The following is a 21,708-nucleotide window of genomic DNA, read 5'->3' as shown; positions in this document are numbered from 1 at the left end:
AAACACAGCAATGCTTGTGTCTTTGATGGATCAGCTCCTTGTCTCCAAGTTGTCCTGCAAGCTGGCAAGCTGCAGGTGCTAAGGGGCTTAGGGCCCTCGGTGCAGGCCGGATAGATTAGCCGCACCATTAGGGTGTTGTGTGGTCAGGTGCTACCTTTTTTTTAATAGTCTTTTTATGTGTTTTGCTCTACCGTCACCCATTCTGGCCCAAGGTGGATGATTGGTTATTATAATTGGCTAAATTTCTCTTCTTAACACAAAGATACATAGCTCTTCTGCGTGTTGGAGGAAAAAAAGACTACTTCAAGGAAGAAACAAAGCCGCCTGCAGCTTAAAGCAACAACTCCACTTCTCAGGAATACGAATAGCTTGGAGAAGATGAACGACGAGCACTTGCGGTCTCTTGACCCATCTATCTATCTAATATGCAATTATGCATGGCTGTAATCGCATTGGTCGATCCATAAGTGACCTAATAAGTGGTTGGTGAATAAAATAAACTTGATGTGGATGTGAAACCTCTGTTTTCAGGATTACTTGTGGAAAAATTTCCAAGTCCTTCAAGATATGTCTGAACTCTAATGTTCAGAGTTCAATTTCTTCCAAATTCATATATGTTCCTTCCAAAAACCTAAAGAAAAGCTTGTAGCAAATACTCTAATCTACATAGTGGCAGTGATGTGCATCAATAATTCGTATATTTGGGCATTTAAAAATTTTGTTGAAAATTGATGAATTTCAAATGAACTCTAAACTTGGGCGTTTGCCTGTGTTTGACCATGCCATTCAACAAATTCATGCGCCAGATCACCAAAAATTGAATATGAACTTCTTAGCCCTACCAATCCTCTAATATCACGCTGAAGCTATAGGTGCAGACCTCGCCACTAGGAACTTTGCCAACAGCGAGAATCCACCAGCAAGGGCGGATCTAGCAGCCCCCGCCCCCCCCCCCCCCCCCCCCCAAGCCTGGAAACTCCATTGGAGCATGAGGTGGGGGAGAAGAAAGGAAGATAAAGAAGAAAGAGAGGAAAAGGATATGAATGTAGAGGAGAAAGAGAAGAGCTCCCTAGCACCCAAGGCTGCATCCACCACTGGTGAAATATCGCGAACCCACGGCCTTGATGGAGACAATTGTAGCCTTGATCCTGGGTCAGTGTGTCAGTTATCCAGAGGGAGAGATGGTAGGGTACATCTTGGTAAGAAAAGGTCTTAGCCGGGCTTTTCAAGTACATGTTTATAGAAAAACGGTTCAAATCACGGTGAGCTTGGAAAATGCATAGGAGATAGTAGATGCATATAAACTATATATTATATGTTTTTTAGATATCCTATAGAGAATAAATTTAATCATATCCTAGTTTCTCAAAGGGTTCGATCAACCAAATTCTAATCACAATTTAGTGGCAGCTCCAATATTTAGGCCGTTTGGAAGGGTTTCTCCCAAAACAGTTTCACTAGTGAAGCCAAGCCGGTGAAAAAAAAACTGACTCCACCCGACTTCTAGTTCAATTTAGCATGGATTTACAAAACACTTCACACTATAATATCTTGATTTGCGTAAAATAGATGAAACTAAAGCTGAAATAAACTCTGCCAAAAAGACGCTGGTCACCTGATTTAGGGTGCCGCTGGACGTGGCTGTGACGCCAGCGCCACCTTCGTTGGCCCACAACCTGTCACCAACCTATGCTGCAGGCTGGGCCGGCTAATGAGCACTAAGAAGAAGCGGACCTTGCTGTAGTTTTCCCTCTGCCGACTCCTGGTTTTGAGGTGAAAGTACCCATGGTGGATCCAAGGCCCAGCCCACCCTGGGCACCGGCCCGGGCTCAAGGCGGAGGACACCCGCATGCACTGTTTCAGCTTAGGAAAGAAAATGCCATGACACAGTGTTACGTGTTGCCATGCTCAACCGATTTTCTACGTGCGCCCAGGCTCAACCAATTTTCTGGATCCGCCACTAAAAGTACCTCGATAGTGTTGGCATCTCCCTCCAGCTCATATGGACCCTGGATCTCTGATGGGCAATGGTGCGCTCTAGGGAGGCTAGGCCAAGAGAAGCAGCCTGCACTGTTTGCAGCCTCTCCACTGTGTTCGCAATCAGTCACAGCCGAGTCTACCTTCCACTCACTTGGGCACCAACGTCCAATGCCGTTCGTGGAAGGTGCTGGTCAGCGTTATCTTTACAAGTGCTGCCACGAAACTGGCTACGAAAGGTAGCTTTCGACTAACACTTCCATCTAGCATCGATCGTAGATTAATGACCGTGGAAAAGCGATCGTAGAGCCCAGATGGAAGGGATGAATTTTACAACTCATGCTGAACCACCGTCCGGCCACGCGACATTATTACTTGGGGCACCACCAAAAGAGAAACATATCCCCCGTCTATCCTAAAAGCCCTCAAAATTGTGGCGTGAGATTTACATGTTATTGCCACGATCAGCTGTTAACGTCTAAGGCCACCAGAAGCTATGTTCAACCTCCGCACCTCCAGATTCTAAAACCCAGGCGGCGAATCAGTAGAAGTCCAGCACCCCAGATACGGTGATGGGAGGCTCGATCGGCACCCGCGTCGCTTTTCCTTCCGAGGCCAGCTGCGGCAGCATGTTGGCCTCCTTCGGCGTGACGCCCGGAGCCGTCCACAGGGTGGCGTGTGGCCACTCGTTCCTGGACTTGATCTGCTCGCCGTTCACGGCACCGAGCTGCGCCTCCAGAGCGGCCATCGTGTCCGTGTAGTACAAGGCGTTGAACGACACGGGGACCTCCTGGTGCTGGTAGACACCATAGCTCGCGACTGCAGCCACGCCGTGGCCTCGTTTGTGGGCGAGGGTGACGTGAGCCTTGGTTAGGCTGTCCACCAGTTTTGTCTCGTTGAGGAAAGTGTTGACCGCAGTGTCCTTCTCTGACACCTGCCACAGTAGTGCAATGTACGGATGGATTCCAACAAGCATGTAAGCCTGAGTTCTTAACCGGAAACTTGAAGCTACCTTAAGGCAGGGCAATAGAGCATACTGTTCTTACCTTACGGAGAAGGCCCACTATATCAGCTGGGGTTAATCTAACAGCAGCAAAGATGATATTGCCAAACTTCCGCTTCCCAGTATCAGGTGTTTTGAGATCACCTTTTGCAACAGCCTTTAACTGTTCCAGTACTTCTTTCACAGCAGACTCAAACGGAACCTACAAAATAGTTTAGTAACATTAGCGAGAACTGAATCACCATTATATGCGGCAAAGTTGTATCCTTAAAGCAAGAAGTCCTTTGTGGTTTTAGTACGAAGGATTGGGATTAGTGTATAGCAAACCATATTATAGCACATCACATGGATATTTCAAAATGTTCATTTGTAGCTACTGACAGATTCTGATAAAATAATACCTTAGCATTTAAAAATAGTGCCTCCATTCCCAAACATCATATGAAGTACTTTAAGGTGTAGGTTTGATTGAAACAACAGTGTTTCTAAAACACCTAATAATCCTTGTTGATAGTCTCATATATATGAAATAAAAGGCATTCAGAAATGGCGCCTAGTAATTTATACAGTAGCTCTAGACTAGCAATAGGCCCCACAGGTTCAAACATTACGTCTATAACATTCAACAACCATTATGATTCCTGAACAGAATATGGATGATGATTGATGTATATACGAAACAGTTACCTGAATGGAATTGAGGTAATCAGCATTCCCAAACAAGGTCACACGCAACCTTTGCTCCCACTGCGCCCATTCTTTAGCATATGAACCTTTTGATGGCTCCGCTCTGATTTGACATTGTTTTGTAAAAAGTGAGCCAGTATATATAGACATGTAAATTTTGAAATGGTTTTGTCCAAATTATCAGACGAAGTGACACTATAAATTAGATCATCTGTTTCAAGATGTGTTTTGTACAGCAAGTTTGATTACTATTTATTCAATAGGTGCTGTGGTACAAAGGCAATTTTGGTCCTACACAACTTATTGTGATATTTCTTGTCTGTACAATGTGCTCAAATAAGGCTCAGGGTTATATATCAAAAGGCTAACAGCTTCATACCTTCCATGCCTGTTCTGATGCAATTTGAACAAGCTAATCCCCTCATCAAGCACAGTTTTCACAGTATCAGGCAGTGGAGCTCTGAGAAAAACAGAAGATCAAGTTGCTAGCTTAGAGTTAAGTCACCACATCATGATTTTCTTTTTCTTGCACACGATATGAAAGTCTGTCTTTTCTTGAAAAATAAGTGTATGGAACACCTCCCTGAAAATTTTCCCTAATTGCATAGCTCAATCTGGGATCCAGGGTATTTCTGGAAAAAAAAGGGAATGAAACAATTCAAGAAAATCTCCAACCTGTCTGGCTTCAAGAGAGGCATCTTAACCAGGGAGCCAAATCGCTCATACAGTTCATTTTCAAATTCTCTTCGACTCTGGAATTGAGAGTATGGGTGATTTGGTGAATTCAAGGAGCTGGAAACAGGCTTACATGACATGTACATACCTTGCCATGATATAGGTGATAAAACATTAGCAAAACATAACCCGCGTTGGGCGATGCCTTGTCCAGATTTCCCTTTCAAATTAAAGATTAACAAAATGTTAGGCATTTCACAATGTATGTATGAGTGACAGTTACATATTTGCAAGAGTGGACTACACACCGGATGATTGACCCGCTGGAGAACACGATACATGAAAACAGCAAGAGCATCAAGAGAAAAAGGATTTGAATCAGTGCCTGCGAAATCAAGAAACCAGAACAAAAGTTACAAAACATGATCAACATAATGATGCAATAAAACACGGGCCAAAGTCAGCAATTTTCCGCTAGAATCTGGCAATATGCAAAATCTCCTTGGATTAAACCTAAGGCCCTACTGTAGTCTGCAAAAATAGATCTTTATACAATACACTCTCAAATAAGTTCATCACTCAAGCCCATAATAAATGTAATCTGGAAGCTCCAGATTATAGTATAGTTGTCATTTAACTTCTGTTATAAATTCAAAGTGCAGCCCCCAACTTTCAGATGACAAAGGAGTTACTGGTAGGGATGCAAGTGAGTACCTAATGGTGTTTTATGGGTGAACTAAATAATTACGATAGCATGCCATCCTAGTTCATTTCTCCTCCTAAATTAATTACGCACAATGCCAACCTAGTTCATTTTATCAAGTTTTTGGGTCGACCCAATGACCCAAAATAAATATAACTTGCATCCCTAGTTACTGGTGAAGTAATAGAAAATAGGAAAAAGCCCATTTTACTCCCCTCAACAATTCACTTTGTCCACTTAACCCCCTAAACAAAATTTAGGCTCAAGCTACTACCCCAAACTATTTCAATTAGTCCAATCTACCCCCTAATGAGATTTCTCTTTTTTATTAATCCACTTACAAGTGGAATTTGAACTTTAAATTTTGCAATGTAACTTATAATATGATGCCCTATGCTAGAAAAATACATTATGATTTTTTTCATGAATATTTTTCATGCAGAACTGTATTTTTGTGATAAATTTCGTGTTAAATGTTTCCAAATTATGAAAATAACCATGAAAAATTTTTAATGTATTTTTTAACATATGACATCATGTTCTCTATCCACTCACAAAATTTGAACTTAAAATTCAATTCGTACGCGGAGAAACAAAAAAGAGAAATATCATTAGAGGGTAGATTAGACTAATTGGAATTGTTGGGGGAGTAAATTGAGCCTAAATTTTGCTCAGGGGGTTAAGCGGACAAAGTGAACTGTTGAAGGGAATAAAATGGACTTTCTGATAAATCATGAAGCACATTTACCTTCAGAGTCTGGAACCACAGGAACAGCGGCTGCCTTTGTGGACCCACACATGTCCTCAATCTGGAAAACATGATTTATCAGTTCTAACTCTATCTTCTAATATAAAATCAAACTAGTCTTAAAACAGACTTGTTTGCTATCAATATTATAATGTCACTCTTGCCTGCCTCCACACTTCTTCATTTGGTGCATTTTTGTCAGCAAGGGTTATTCTAGCTGGTTTCTTTTTTCGCTCATCCGCAACCTTTTGCCAGTATTTTCCTGTAATCACAGTTAACAAAATAGTTGAATAATATGTAATAACTATAAAAGCCTAACAAATTTTTTGTGATAAGTTGAATATAATCGCAGAACCTAAAACCAGGAAGAAATTTTACAGAACAGGCATACATTTATAATGGAATTTATGGAGCAACCTGCCAAACAAAATTGATACTGAAGCTAAGCTAATAGGAATGCCATATATTATCACTTAATTGGTCACTTTTTTTTTTGGCAAATTGCCTCTCTAGCATGTTCCCACCATAATAATAAGTACTTGAATGTGACTGGATCATCAACCACATAGGATTGAGGTGAGCCTACAGCTAGTGAGATATGCATAGTAATGTTCTCTGCATCCTTAGCCTAATTCAGAGTCATGTTCTGTAATTTAGCCAGTCCGGCACCTCTTCTATAAAGGCAGCCAAAATCTACGTTAAGGAATCAAGCAAATAATATAAGATAGTAAAGGGCTTTTCCCAACAAAACCGATTTGACCAGATCCTCTAGCATGGGAGAAACCTGGTGATTAGAGGGCAATCTGCCCTTATCAATTTCCGCTGGTTTCCTCAGCATATCATAGACTTGTTTCAATAGAAAAGGTTTTCCTTGAGAGAAGAGTGTTTTGAACCTTTTTCTCTCCTTTTGCTTTGCAGGCAAAAAGAAAGCCTACCCCCGTGTATTCACACATATCATTGGAACCATACTTGACTCGTTTGCAATCCTATTTTTGTGCCAGAAGTGAAGTTTTGAGGGTATTTTGCCACTCAAAATGTTCAGTTCTCCAAACCAGAACTTTGTGTTAGAACGGAAGGACTCTGACAGTTCTTCTCTTACAGATATATAATTGGAAAAGTTAAGTTTATACCAAATGTCGAGATATATGAATGACAAGTTGATGACTAGGCACCAGCATAATGAACAGATGTTCACGAAGATTAAAAAAAAAATCTTATCAAGGCTCTCAGCTGATACAGTAGAACAAGATGCTCAAGACAATATCTTGGCAGGAACAAAGCATATATCGGTAAGCTCATAATCATTGTGCACAATAGGATGGTCCTAAAGAAGGCACAAAAGCAGGGCTGAATTAGTTCGATGTTTCCTACAAAAATTAAATTACACCCACATAATGGACATTTCATTCTGTGTTCAGGTTAACTAAGAACAGCACTGTCCATCACTACTCATTGAAGCCATGTTCTACTCCAGTAAACAAAGTAACCATATAACATAAATAATGTTGAAAATACTCCATACCTTTAATAAGATCTCCCATCAAACTATGAAGAGGACGATTATCACCAAGGCCACCAGGTGTGTTTAATATTTCCTTACACAGAGCAGACTTTGCACAACCAGGTATACCTGAAAGGAAAATACAAAATCAGCATCAAGGTCTGACAAATTTTTAATATAAAATAATACTGTTTGATAGGAGTTAGAATTCGACAAATTTTTAATATAAAATAATACTGTTTGATAGGAGTTAGAATTGTTTCATGTATGAACAAGATGGAAGATTGGTAACAAAACTATCAATAAAAATACTATACCAACATTGTTTTTGTCAATTACTTAGTTTATCTGATCCACAGGCTATAGGCTTCATAGGCATAACCTATCAAGCAAACCCAAAACCTACCCTAAGACCTAGAATTAGTTAAGATCAACACATGGTTCGACCAGAGTGGCACATCAGTAACCAAGCTGAAAGTCAAAGTTTGATACCCACAAACCAGTGGGATAACATAACTTTTTTCATCATTTTCAATCCGGATCAGTGTAAATAAGTTCTCAGTTATTCTAATGATGAGAAAAACTCAAAAGTTGTTAAGCATATGGCAGCAGTTAATTTACCTGGAAAGAAGACAATAAGGCCCTCTGTTTTGGGAACCACATCAACAGACGTTGACACAGGACTAGAAGGTGCTGCCCCATGTTCTACCCGAAGATCACCCTCTTCATCTCTCTCTGCATCTAGTATGGCCAAGAAATTTTCTGTCTGCACTAGGTTTCCAGCAGCCCCAATCAAAGCTTGGTTTGAAGGGCTGCGTTTAGCGTATTGTTCGAGGAAAGGCTCTGCTTCACTAAGATATGTTGAGGAAGAGAGTGGCTTGTTCCCATACTTCCTTCTAATGTAGACAGCCCTGCCATGGGTAATGTAATCAAATTAAATTAAGGAACATACGTGGTTCTGTAAGAGAACGAAGGTGGTAATAATATACCATTCGTCCAACATTTTGCTAAGCTCTTTCTGTTTGCTTGGTGATGTACCCCAATTCTTCATTTGCCTAACAACACATATGGGAGCATTACATCAGAGATGGCATAGTTTTCTATTTAATAAAGTAGCACAGAAGACCAGCTATAGTAGTTCACAATTTACAACTCAAATTAATTAACAATTTATATGCCTAAAATCTCCAAGAATTACTTCTATTATCACAGCAGAATCAAATTCAATTATAGTAGTACGAAACTCGCAACACAAATTTTACAACTACAAGAATAAAATTTTCGCATCAAATTATTGTGTGATGAAGAAAAGAACTTGAATACCAGAAAAGGCTATATCCTGCATTTGCATGGCTGGATACACTTGAAAGATATTAGCATTGCCCATTAACACGTCATTAAACAATGCATAGGTCTAGAGGGAGCATTAGCACTGTGTTTCTCATTACATAATTTGGAGACATCTTAACTAAAGCAGTAGTACCTGAAAGTAGCAAAATAAATATGTTTTCATTTCATTTCTTCATTAATACCCAATCTGTTGCAGAAAATATGACTGAAACTTAAAAACATGCATGCATAACATACCTTAAGTAATAAGTTCTATAAGCTGACGGTCCATCTTTGAAAAGGGTAGAAAGACCATTGCGAATTAAGAATGTCCGTAACTGTCAAATAGCCAAATAAGATAATTGTTAGAGGATTAAGCATACAACAAAGTTTTGGTTCTAGTCCTCTTCAACGTTCAAAAAATAAAATAACTTCAAAGGGAAAGGAAGTACATACAGAAAAACCATAAGTATATTAGAAGGCAATGACAGGAATAGTGCAACCATGTACACAACCATAAGAGTAGCAGTAACATTTCAAAACTTAATTTAGAAGCACACCAAAATAAAATTGAGCAATCCGACATAACCATAACCATTAAAGCTGGTAGTGGTACCTCAAGAAGTGACCAATAACACCAAAAAGAAAGCTGAAAACATTGATGAAGACGTACCTTATATGTCAAAAATTTTAGCTTAACCATTAGATTGGAATCCTCATCAGCCAGACCATCCACAGCTGAAGAATTTGAATCCAAGGCACCACTGATATTTTTCAGTAAAGCATCACCATCTTTGGCAAGTTCAGCTGCCTTCTTATTCGTCGCCTTGAACAGGTTTACATCAACAAAGAAACCTAACCATGGAATACATGTCAGTGGAAGGCACCGTAGTTCATATCTGAATCACAATTGGCTCAGCTTACCTCTATATAGAGGCCACAACCCTTGGTTTTTCCTAAAAATAGCAGCATACACTGAGTTCATAAATGAGATATCAAGGTAAAACACAAGGCTGACTTCACAAACCTCACCTCATCTCTTGCTGATAACGTCTAAAAACAGAATCATTATAAACATGTATAACCATCTTGTAATACAAGTTGTCATTTGAGAGAGAATCAATTTTTTGGTAATTCCAGTAACATTTGAAAGCTGCTGAGAAGTGCCTCTGCTTCATCAAGCGAATCATCTCCTGCAACAGTCAACAAAATAAATTATTTCATATCTGTATAGGTATTGGTGCATTGTTGTAGCAACTTTATTTATAAGGAAACCATGTCCACTACAGTTGAGAAATATCTATCCTTTATCAAGAACCAATATAGCTACTAACCTGTAGTTTCTTAGTTGCGTAGTCTGTAGGATGTGCTTGCAAAAATTTAGTGACAACTGATCTATCAGCATTTCGTGACTGAGCATCAAGTCCACTATTTCCAAACCAATCTGAATGGTCTGGACACATTGAAGCTCCAACATTATCCAGAAGTGCTTTAATTTGCTGCTCATGCATAATTACAAAGATGCTATAGCAAGGTTGCACAACATGAAGAACATATCATAGAGCAACAAATACCACTTGACAATATTAATACCTGCTTTTCATCTGACCTATTAGCAGCACATATTTCTCGTAAACTTGGTCCTAAATCTGAATCAACTGCACAAGAAAAGAAAATCTGAATGAATGGTAAAAGGTGAAGTAATTACAAGCTCATAACTGAAATGTGTCGTAAGTTATTCTTAGAAGTTAGAACAAACCCAAATGCATCCAAAAGTTTTCCTCAAATTATTCCACCTAAACCAAAACTTCTTGTTTCTTGTAAAGCTCACATAATCCACTCCAACAATGAGTTTAATCATACAGAATTCTAGTTCAGCAGCTTACCACCGTCTAACGGAGGCTGCGGAAAGTTTCTCAAAACTTCTTCCATTTGCACTGAACTTTCACGAATCACAATACGGGCAACGAGACCTTCAAGGATCTCACCCTGCACCTTTACATGATCTTTTGACCCTACAACAAAATTAACTTAGTGTGAGTTCCAAACTTCCCACCAAGGATTGATTTAAACGTCAGCATGATGGCAATCAGTCGATCAACAGTCAAGAAACTCTTACCTGGTACTGATATATCAGCTATTTCATCAAGGGCTTTGCAAACAGGTGTTGCAGTTCCTTCTTCACATAATGCATCGTAAGCAGCAAAGAATGAAGAGGCCGATTTCCTAGTAAAAGATGCAAACAGAAAGCATAATAATATTATGATCAGAATCAGCAGTGAACACATAACAGTTGCAAGTGTGCTCCTGAAATTACATGCAAAATTGTGCCTGCAGGGTGCAGGCCATCGGATGGATGAATGCAAGAACGAAAAAAAATTATTCAATAACAAGCTAACAGCTGAACAAATTTTTAGCAATATAAACATGACAAAGCAACTTAAGACTAATCTATACTCCTTGACAATGCAAATACACTAATTGATAGCGCAGAGAAAAAAATATGCTTGCATCAGCATAGACTATCAGTCAACGCAGTGATCCAATGTGACAAAAAAAATGTAAAAGATAATTTTGGCAAAGGGTCAGTAGAGAGCAAAAAAAAGAAAAAAAAAAGCAGGCATCAGCATAGGTTATCAGACAATGTGATAAGCCATTATGACAAGCATTGAACAAAAGATAATTTTGGCAGAGGGGATGCATAGCAATGAAAGTTACCAAAAAGACCACAACTGTGGAAAAGATGAAAGTAGATTCCACAATCAACAATTGTATTACTAGAAGATATTATGTCCATCTCTAAACAACATATACAAGGTTGTTACCATTTCACACTCTATTTTTAAAAAGGATGTAAATGTATCTCACATAGTCACATGAAACAAAGCAGCCCAATTCTTTGTGAGCATAAAGTTATCGATGGACACCTTGTCGAAAATAGCCAGACATGGTTCGTAGGTAGGCGCCATTTCCGACAAAATGCAATAACCTCTGGAGTAGAATAGAATTTTGGCTTGCCACGGCCCAATTCTGTTACAGCTGTAACCACAGCTGCATAGCGCCGAAAACAAATTGAATAAATATAAGCATATCAATAATGGTGAGAGTAATGAAACTATAGCAAAGTAAGGTACGGGAGAAGTAGCTACTGGAATTAGTTGCCCTACAAGTACTAGCAGAATCATACCAAACAGCAATGTAAAATATAAATAGAAAGAAAAGGATGAAATGTTGATCCTGATTTTACGTTACAAGGTAATTAGAACTTTCCAAATGTATCATTGCAGGAAAATAAACAGTTGAAGTTCCACAGTTCACGTAAACGAGGGGCAAATTGATCATTACCATACAAATGTAATATTTAGAAGCTTTTAACAGTCAACAATGGGAAAGAAAAAAAAATGTCTTTGCAATCCAGTGCATAAAGAAACAAGGAAATAATCAGTGACACATAAGAAAATTTATCCAATAAAGATATTTCGACAGTTGTGACAACAAAATCGTGGATTTTGTGAGTGTAAAAGAAAACCAGCTGAAACCAAATTCTGACCCCTTTTTATGTTCTTCCAAAGTAACCCGGATCGATAAATATCTAATGATGTTGAACAAACTATAAGCAAATTACTAATTGCCTTTGACAGAAGAAAAGGACGTACCATAATCATCCTTAGGCCTTTGCCCATGGTCTCCTAACACAGCTGTCACAAGTTCCATTGAAATGCTTATACGGTTTCTCTAGAAGCATAAAACAGGGGGAAAATTAGGAACAGTAAGAAAATTGCAGAGCCAGAAACCCTCAATGACTCAGAAAGCAAATAAGTAACAAAGCTAAAATGATTAGTCCTTAATGTAATAATAATTTAATATGAATATATGATTATATTAACTAGCACTGCGATGACTTTCCAAAGGCACATACACTTTCTGCCTTTTTCATTGACTTGTAAGCTAAAAAGCATACTTTTCTAAATAGTAACAGTAAAATCTTACTCTTATACTAACAAAGGTTCCAACAACTAACTAGATCCCACATTGCAAAGGGATATTTAATTTCTTTTGCCATCCTTACAAACGGCCAGCATTCAAAAGTCAGTTTTAGAAATGTCCCTACATTTTTGCCACATGAGAAAGATGATTTCCTACAAATTTGCCAAATTGGCCTACGTGGCACGACACATCAGACCTCCAGCTTTGCAAGTGGACGCGAAAAAACAAATATACCCCTCTCCCTTTTCTTCTTCGTTATCATCTTTCACCTCTGCACGACCTCCCCCTCCCTCCACCTCAAAAGCATGCCATGACTGCCCGTTCGAGCTGGCTGAGCCGTGCGAGTTCGCTCGTGCTCCTTGGAGGGGCGCATCTCGATGCCGGCACATGGATCTCCCTCGATACTGAGTCCTCTCGAGCTCCTTCCCTCTCTCCCGTGCGCATCTTGTGGGCTGTGGAGAAGCGAAGCGGTGGCTGGTGTGCGCACTCTAGTTGGTGGAGGATTTGTATTTGGAGGAGCACATGCTGGTGCTGGTGGATTGGAGACAGTCGCAGCTGCTGGTTGGTGGAGGAAATTCATAGGGAGAGAAGTGGTGTGCCGGATTTAAGTTCGTGCCTATTGCTTTTGCCGATTGGGATAAGGTAGGAGCTGGATTAATTGGAGTTGCTGCTAACTGTTTTGCTCTAGGGAGATTCAGAGGGAGTGGCTGGTGAGCTGCTGCCGGCTGCCTCCGATTGGAGAAGAAAAGAACATAGACAAGCATTAAGTGGCGGCGTGAGGGAGAAGGCTGGAGAGAGGAGGGATGAGGAGCGGGCGGTAGGAACAGGCGGTGGTGTGGGATTCTGGATGGACAACAGCCCGAGGAGCAAGGGGCATGCACTTGCACGAGGACGAGAGAAGGGGAAAGAGGCGCGGGGGAGAGGAGTCACCGGCGACGACAGATGCAGGCGGCGGCATGTTGGATCAAGGGCTTCGCTCCAGTGCACCGAGGTTAGTGATGACAGTGGGGCCTGGTTGTCATAGGGAAAGGGAGGTAGTAGGGAGTGACCTAGCAGGGCAAAAGGGTCATTTTGCGTCGCCTCACCACCCTAGATGTTCGACGTGTCGTGTCATGTAGGCGAATTTGGCAAATTTGTAAGAAATCATCTCTCTCATGTGGCAAAAATGTAGGGTCATTTCTAAGACTGGCATTTGAATGCTGGCCGTTCGTAAGGATGGAAAAAAATTAAATATCCCCGTTGCAAAGAGTGCAAAACAGCTTAGCAAGCCTAGAATTGCTCCTCTGACTTCCTAGGCTTCTTAAGATGTGAAGTTAAGGTGTTATACAGAAACCACAACAGAAAATAAACAAACGCCCCAGAAAATCTCCCTAGTTAAGGCTATGCGCCACTGCTACATGAATTACTCCACAAACAAGAAAATCATGAAGTTCTTGACAAGCATTGCCCTGAACATTGAATACCTCAAGGAAATCATTGAATTCTGCTTGCATTTTAGGAGCCTCTTTTCCCCAAGCTTCACGAAACAAACGCCCCAGAACAAAAACGCCGACAGCAGTATATCTAAAAGCAAAATTTGAAAAACTTCAATCATCACATACATTGATCTTGAAATAATCAGGAGAAATCAGTAAAACATACACATTTCCAAAGCTGTTCTTTGCATATGCACCACCATGGTGACCAGCATACATGAAGAGCGACCCAGAATGCTTGAGTGTAACCTGGAGGAACAATGTTCTCACTATATTAGGAGGGAAATTATCATCATTACAACCACTGATCAGTTCACTCAAAGAACCACTAGTTTGATTAAAAGGCAAAACAAAATATAACATATACCTCAAGGTTTGCTAAGCCGTGCGATACCATCTCAATCATTCTGGTTCTTGTCTGTCATCACAAATGTGAGGGTAAGCTTCTCAATAAAACTAAAATTATTATTCCACACTAAATGGCAACAACAGAAACCTAGAAGCCTGAATAGTCTATAGCCACAAGGATTACTGGACAGTGAGTTCATTAAGCGTTGCCTTTTTAGGAGAGAATAGTTATGGCCACATCAAAGTCACCAAGAGCTATGCAGTTACAATAAAAATGTCAATTGAGTAGAGATGCAAATTAAATGTTTCTTAGGAGAAAGATTAAATGGTTGTGTCCTTCAATTGATGAAAATTTGGATGATTTCCATCAAGTCCTGGAACGAGCTCTACAGCTACAATAACATGTCCAAGCGGGCAACTACTCTAATCATCATAGAGCGTATAACATCTAAGTTCAGCCGAAGTACTCTACAAATCCTCTAGTAATTCCAATACTCAATATCGCCACAATGCATCGGAAACAGGCAGCAGTTGAACTTGGTTAAACTATGCCCACCAAAAACTACAGAGCTAAGCCCAAAGTCAACCCACAATGTGAAAACATCTATAAGCATCAGATTATTAGAACCAGCCTACCAATCACCGGGTAAATCCTTCACGATTTCTCAGTGAACACTTGGTATTGTCAGTCACAAGTCAGAACACCATAGAGAGAATGACAAATTGAGCAGCAGGGCGACCCCCAAGCACTCACCTCTTGATCGGACTTCTCGTTCTCGAACTTGGGGTAGAACGTGGCCCTGATCTGGGCCTCGGTGAAGGTGCTGTTGTCCACCTCGAAGTTCGGGGCGGACTTGAAGAGGCTCGAGAGCTTCTGACTCGCGGCACCGCCCTGCTCCGCCGTCACCGCCGCGGATGTCGAGGTGGAGGCGGCGCCAGGGCCGGGGCCTTCCGCCGCGGAGGTCGCGTAGCCCCTCGGCACCCACAGCTGCGCCGCCCCCGCCCGCGGCGGCTCCTGCGGGGCGAGGGTCATCTTCCCGACGGACTCGGCGATCCCGGCCGCGGCGGAGGCGGAGGACGAGGAGAAGGAGGCGTCGCTGGCCTTGGGCTTCCATTTGCGCGGCGGCGGCTTGGTCTGCGGGAAATAGAGATTGAGTGAGTGAGTGAGGCGGGGTTAGGGTTTAGAGGGTTTATCGGCGGAGAAGGGGAGCGTACGCCGTCGCGTCGGGGAGGCATTGCGAGCGCGGGCGCGGAGACAGCGGCGGCGGAGGAGGAGGAGAAGCGGAGGGGGAGGAGGAGCGGGAGGATTCGCCGGGGGGCGTGCGGGGAGAGGAGGGAGGAGGCGGGCGACATAAAAGGGCGAGGCGGGCGAGGTGGCGCGCGGCGGCGGAGTTGTGGGGTGATGGCGCCGCCGACCTGCGGCGGTTCTGTGACGTGGAAGGGAAGGACTCGCCGGATGGAGGAGGGGACTGCAGCAGAAACCCCTCCCACTGTTGGGCTTTTTTTTTTAGTGTGTCCCACTGCTTGGGCTGTGTGACAGTGTGAGGGAGCCGCGAGGTTTGGTGGGCTGAGGGAGGATAGCGGGCCGTGTTGTTGGTTGGTTGGTTGGTTGGTTTGGCCCACGGGCTCCATGTCGCGTCGACCACGTGCGCCGTGCGGCGGGCTGGGGCGTGCGATTAGATAAGGTTTCGGCCCAGTGTTTGGAAGGCTGCTTGATTTTTAGGATACTTTGGTCTGAGCCTAACATTCCATCCACGCCCTGCTTAGACCCTGCTTGAATGCATTGTAACAGTTAGATGCTAAAATTAGCTATAGTGGCTGGATTGGATTAGCTAGCCGAGATTTGAGACACCCAAACATGAAGGTTTCAGCAAAACTAGAAAAACTCTTTTCAAAATACTGTGGTGTTACATGGTTCTGGTTCTTAAAACTGGAGTACTTCAGCAATGAAGTTTTTGGAAACTGCAGCACCCCACCAAACACAGGACCATAATCTTCTCAAGGTATATGACTGTGATTAGGCCTAAAATCAAAGCATTTTTTTGCAGAAAAAAATAAAGAAAACAATGTGACAGATGCAGCCATGCAGGTACACAACTTCGCCCCTGAGTCCACTCGCATATACAGGTTTACCCCTCATGCAGCAGCAGCAGCAGCAGCGCAGCATGAGCATTGCCAATACCAAACTTCAGACTCGATGCACAAACGCAGTGAGTCGTATAACACCGCAAATTTAGCGTTTGAAAACTTGAGCAAAAATGGTGACATTAACTGATTGGCCACACATAATAGTCGCACTTGCACGTTGTTACACAAATTAAAACGCGAATGGATTATGGCGATGAAATAGTGACAGAACAGAAAATGATTCATATATGTAAGCAACTAAGCACATGCTGACAGAACAGACAATGATTCATATATGTAAGCATATGCAGCACTTCACTTGGAAATGGAACACTAGAAGTCTTGACCGCTTGATAATTTTTCAAGCCAAGCGAAGCTCAACTGAACTAAAATTTGGTTGGATTAACACGGTGCATCAGGATTTCATTGCTCAAATATTGTCTGATCATACTCCTCAGCACAACTTTCTTACCAAAGAAGCCATATTTGCTCCTAACTCATTGCGAGCTGCAATTTTGGAGGGCACATGGGGTAGGGTACTGCTGGGTTTACCATCTTACCGATAATCCCAAGAAAGCTTTACAGCAACTTCTAGGCGACTGGCTGAAGAAAAAAAGAAGAGGACATGTAGCAATCACATAACCTAAAGGGTATGCCACAAAGCCAACTTCCATCTGATGTTAACCAGACACTTCCTTCTTGATTTATCAGAAGACCTTCACTAGCAGCTTGAGTTTTTTCATGCACTTGAAACAGCAGAGCTTGGACCCTCACCTGTAGAGGCCACTCTCGGTACTGCAGAAAATTTTGAAAAAAAAAAATCAGCTAATGGAAGACCAGCCATATGGACCAAAAAATTTGCTGCAAATGACCACCAAACATAACTTATTATCTTGGAAATAGCAATGCATCCAAGTCCAAGATCAGCAGAGCCTTTACGTTTCTTGTTTTGCTGCAGTAACTTTGTTTTTTTTTTCTTATGTTCGACCTTGTTTTCTGTTTTGCTCAAGATTCTCAAGTGTCAAATTACAGTCCAAATGAGGTAACATGCATGATTAAATTAACTACAAGTAACAACTTTAATCTTGGCAGAAATATTGCCATGCCACTTCCATCATAGAATTACTTTGCTTCCAGATCCAGCCCTGAGGTATGGGCTGATGGATTGCCATCTGCAACAATATTTCAACGTAAGCATTTGGATGATCCAGAATAAACTCCCTCTTTACTTTTTATCTGTTCACACTTTATCGTGTCAGCTTTCCAGATTGCAAATATCATATTTCACGCCTGATTTTATAATGATAACATTACATTTTTTGGGTGATAAATTCTGAAATTATGAGGCAATAATGTGGTGCGGAGAAATTGACTTAGAGTGACTGTTCTGAAGAAAAGTAGAAAAACCAGCTTGTGGTTCACTACTCTGCATCCAAACCAACCCTAGGCTTTTTGAAACTGAAATGTATGAGCATGAAGGCTCACCGAAAATTAGATTCATAGTGTAGCTAGGTTTGCTTCTTCTGGGGACACAAAGTGCTAAAATACTAGTGATATACGCTGCAGAAGGAAGCCACTTTGCAACAAGCTGTCGACCAAAATTTCAGACAGTGGAGAAGCTAAGGTGTGGTGCATATGCACCACGGTGATACCAAATTTAGTTGTAGCAGAGGCATATATTACTTCGAAATTGTACAGGTTGTTATATTGTGATGCATTTCAGCCCTAGCTTCACCCATGATTTCAGCTATATGGCTGCTACCAGAGCAAGATTAGTGTCCCATCAGCAACAGCAGTAGCTCGATTTTCTTAATGCACTTTAAAACACCAGCATTTGTACGCTCACCTATAGCTGCAACGCCCAGAAACTTTTGAAATAATATCAGCTAATCAAAGAGTCGGTCTACTCTCAGTGAACATCAGTTAATCACCAACCATTCAAACACGGGACAAACAAGTCGCCACAAGTAATGACGAAACAGCACATGTTGTTATCCCCCAACAGTAAGCAGCCACAATGGTTCCGCAAAACCATCGAGAGAAAACACCTTCCGCGGTTCAGCACATATATCCAGCAACAAACAAAACTTATGCAGAGGTAACACCATTTTTGTTCCCGTAAAATTCCACGTTCACAAACAAAAGTTAGGCAGAGCCCTGTTTTATGTGCAGCATATAGGATTGCCCATATTTTCATTAAGAATTTGGGAAACAAAAGACTAAACGACGTTGAATTGTACCTGGATCATAGCAGGTCATGTACGGAAGAATGTCCTCACTGCCACCGACCCCTTCCACTTTTCTCAGGTACCTGCCGGACTTCAAATCAGTAGTGAAGGACCCCTGATCTGTCCCCACATAGATGATGCCGCCGCCGTCTTCAAAGCCAACCACATGAAGTGTCAAAATGTCACAACCAACAGGTTTCATCGTCCTGAGCCTGAAGGCTTTCCATTGCGACCATCCCATCAGTCCATCTGAACCAACCTCCCTCGACCACATCTGGAGTCTGCACCCTTTCTCTGTGGCGCATCCAAGACCACCGCCCTCTGCGGTCATCAGCGCAACGAGATCGCTTGACATTGGTGGCGGGTCAATCACAGTCACTCCCCCTGTTCCGAGGTCGTACTCGAGGATTCTTGTGATGGCCCGGAGCGCGAAGTAGACTGCGTTCCCCACACAGACGCCGCGCACTTCCTTGTTAAGGTAACCAGGGTACCAAGCAGAGGCCGGCTCACCCCACGCATCGGATTCCGATGAGTAGACGCGGATGCATGTGCCCTCATGGCCGGAACCTATGAAGGCGACAAGGAAGGGCCCAGAGCTGCAGGCGAGGTTGTCGCCGGCGGCGGAGGCGTCACAGAGGACCGCTGCGCAAATTCCGCTGAAGCCCGGAAGGGCGGGCAGTTCCCGCTGCTCGTCCGTGACGGGGTTCCAGACGGCGAGGACGTTTTTTTCTCTGAGGCACCTCTGCTCGCGGTGGAGGAGCACGCGGCCGTCGCGGGAGTCGAGCGCGCGCCAGCCGCGGCGGCCGGCGCGGGGCTGGAGGAAGGGGAAGGCGGGGACGAAGCTGACGTTGGTGCGGCCGTTGTAGAGGATGCTGCGGACGGCGCCCAGCATGAGCGGCGCACGGTGGATCCCGCGAAACCACCGGCGGCGGAAGCCGGGCCCGGAGACGAGGCGCCACCATTGCTTGCACGAGGCGGCGGCGCGCACGAGACTCGCGGGGTCGGCGGGCGGGATGCGGAGGAGGATCTCCTCCACGATGTCGTCCATCAGCTCCGGCGGCGGCCGCGCCGCCCTGGTGCGTGGCCGCATTATCGGAACTCAGGCGGCGGAGCTAGGGTTCGGTGGTCTTTTTACTTTTTATCTTTGCCATGTCATGGTTTGATAATTGACACACTGATTGTTCATATGTTGTGACGGGTTGAACCGCTCAAAATGGTTTAGAATAATACTGTAGATGATCTTTGGTTGGACTTTGTTGTAACATGATCTCTTTTATTTGAAATACAGACATTCATATACACGTACGCACACTTGCCTTTATATAAATACGCACGCAACCTTTGCCTCTATAAATACCTTCGTGAGACTGAGCCGACAGATTCTTGAGATTGACGAAATCATCACACACGTCTCGCTGTCGATAAGCACGTCGTCTACCACCAAAAGATCAGTGACAGTTAAATTTTGAAACAAATTCAGAAAAATAAGAGCGTCCATACCGAGTCAAGGACTCGAACTTAAATAGGCAGGTTCCACCACAACAAATCTTACCAGCCGAGGACTTGTCATATGATCTGATCGTTAAATCATATTTGTTCTAGATCCTAAGTAACAATCACTAATCAGGTCACACTGGAAGGTGATACAGACTAGTAACCAATATAATTTTTCGAATTTACTCAAGTCTCCAACTATTCGACTGAAACTCGGAGCAATAGCCACGAAAATCGCGAATTCCAGTCTTTACGTCACTACACTGCCCAACAGTTCACTCCGCCACAGGGAACCGCGACGTGCCAATTTTAAAGCCACGGATCTTACTAAATTTAGGTTGGAGAAACCAAAGTACTAGAAATTGGCAAATTGCCGTGTTTCAAGAAACCAGAGTACTTTTAGATATTCAGGGGCATTCGTTTCAAAAGAAAAAAAAAAGATTCAGGGACAATAATGTATGTTCCGGACTTCCATTGCAGGCTAAAGTTTCAGAGCTCACAGGAACTAGTGTACAACTGGGCTTACTATCTTACTGACAAGCTATATTTCCAAGTTGTTTGTAAGAATCCAATCCTGAACGACGCTATGCAATTCCAACTCTCATTGCAAGCTTTAATTTCGTAGTGCTCACAGAGACTCAGAGAGTGGTGGGGTACAGCTGGCATTACCATCTTACTGACAAGCACAACAATTATATAAACTACAGTAGACTAGTCTGAAGGCCAACAGAACATGAGCAGAAAAAAGAAATTACAGGACCTAAAAGTTACTCCACACAGAAGACCTCCACTAGCAGCTTGAGTTTTTTTCACGGACTTTTAAGCACCAACTCTTGGATCCTCACCTGTAGAAGCCACACTGAATACTGCAGAAAATTTGAAGATAACATGAGCGAAACAAAGTACCGATATGGTTGCAGTGAACAGATGTTGCTCAATAACCACATGCACCAACAAATTGGCGCTACCTAATGACAACTATCTTAGAGATAGAAATGCATGCAAGTCCAGGACAGGCAGAGGCGCAGAGCCTTATATGCTTCTTGTTTCCATGCGGTAAGTTGGTATTTTAAGATGTTTGGACTTATTTTCTGCCTAATGCAAGAGTGTCATGTAACGCCACATAACAGTCCAAAATATTGTTATATGCATGACTGAAATAATTGCATGTTTCAAAACTTCTTTTATCTGAATAAGCTACGAGTTATTCCAGAATGTTATTGCTAGCTTTGCGTGTTCTTTTTGTCGATGCTAAGGTCGCCTTGGCTGAAATATTTGCCATGCCACTTCCATCGTAGCATTTCTTTGCTCCATGATCAAGCCCTTCGGTATGAGCTGATACATTGCCATCTACGCAATATTGAAAGGTGAACAATTGCCAAAATTTTCAACTTTTTTATTCAGATTTCCTGGAGTTGGCTTTCAA

The 21,708-nt window shown here is 42.5% G+C and overlaps 2 protein-coding genes across 3 annotated transcripts; both read right to left on the bottom strand.

Moving 5' to 3' along the window:
* Positions 1–2,281: 2,281 nt before the first annotated feature.
* On the bottom strand, positions 2,282–15,894 carry LOC112881696 (tRNA ligase 1). The gene is made up of 27 exons (XM_025946512.1): positions 15,649–15,894; positions 15,188–15,568; positions 14,453–14,503; positions 14,252–14,334; positions 14,074–14,173; positions 12,280–12,358; positions 11,551–11,674; positions 10,743–10,849; positions 10,510–10,638; positions 10,217–10,281; positions 9,958–10,122; positions 9,656–9,816; positions 9,548–9,579; positions 9,297–9,478; positions 8,882–8,961; positions 8,284–8,349; positions 7,916–8,205; positions 7,316–7,423; positions 5,958–6,055; positions 5,794–5,854; positions 4,651–4,727; positions 4,491–4,562; positions 4,343–4,419; positions 4,047–4,127; positions 3,668–3,770; positions 3,024–3,182; positions 2,282–2,911 (listed from the first exon to the last, which is right to left on the bottom strand). Exons 1-27 carry the CDS (start codon positions 15,784–15,786, stop codon positions 2,519–2,521), a joined length of 3,462 nt encoding a protein of 1,153 aa, XP_025802297.1. The 5' UTR covers positions 15,787–15,894; the 3' UTR covers positions 2,282–2,518.
* Positions 15,895–16,957: 1,063 nt separating this feature from the next.
* Positions 16,958–19,958, bottom strand: LOC112882269. 2 transcript variants are annotated; one of them, XR_003226634.1, is made up of 3 exons: positions 18,801–19,958; positions 17,446–17,732; positions 16,958–17,355 (listed from the first exon to the last, which is right to left on the bottom strand). XR_003226634.1 is itself a non-coding variant. In XM_025947282.1 (2 exons), exons 1-2 carry the CDS (start codon positions 19,876–19,878, stop codon positions 17,300–17,302), a joined length of 1,134 nt encoding a protein of 377 aa, XP_025803067.1. In that variant the 5' UTR covers positions 19,879–19,958; the 3' UTR covers positions 16,958–17,299. The 2 variants fall into 2 exon arrangements, 1 of the variants encoding a protein (XP_025803067.1); XM_025947282.1 differs by lacking the exon at positions 17,446–17,732.
* Between the last annotated feature and the right edge of the window lie 1,750 nt (positions 19,959–21,708).

The sequence above is a fragment of the Panicum hallii genome, chromosome 2 (genome assembly GCF_002211085.1).
Source record: "Panicum hallii strain FIL2 chromosome 2, PHallii_v3.1, whole genome shotgun sequence".
In the NCBI taxonomy this organism is placed as follows: domain Eukaryota; kingdom Viridiplantae; phylum Streptophyta; class Magnoliopsida; order Poales; family Poaceae; genus Panicum; species Panicum hallii.
The sequence above is the reverse complement of the archived record's forward strand: the minus strand, read 5'-3'. Positions and strand labels throughout refer to the sequence as shown.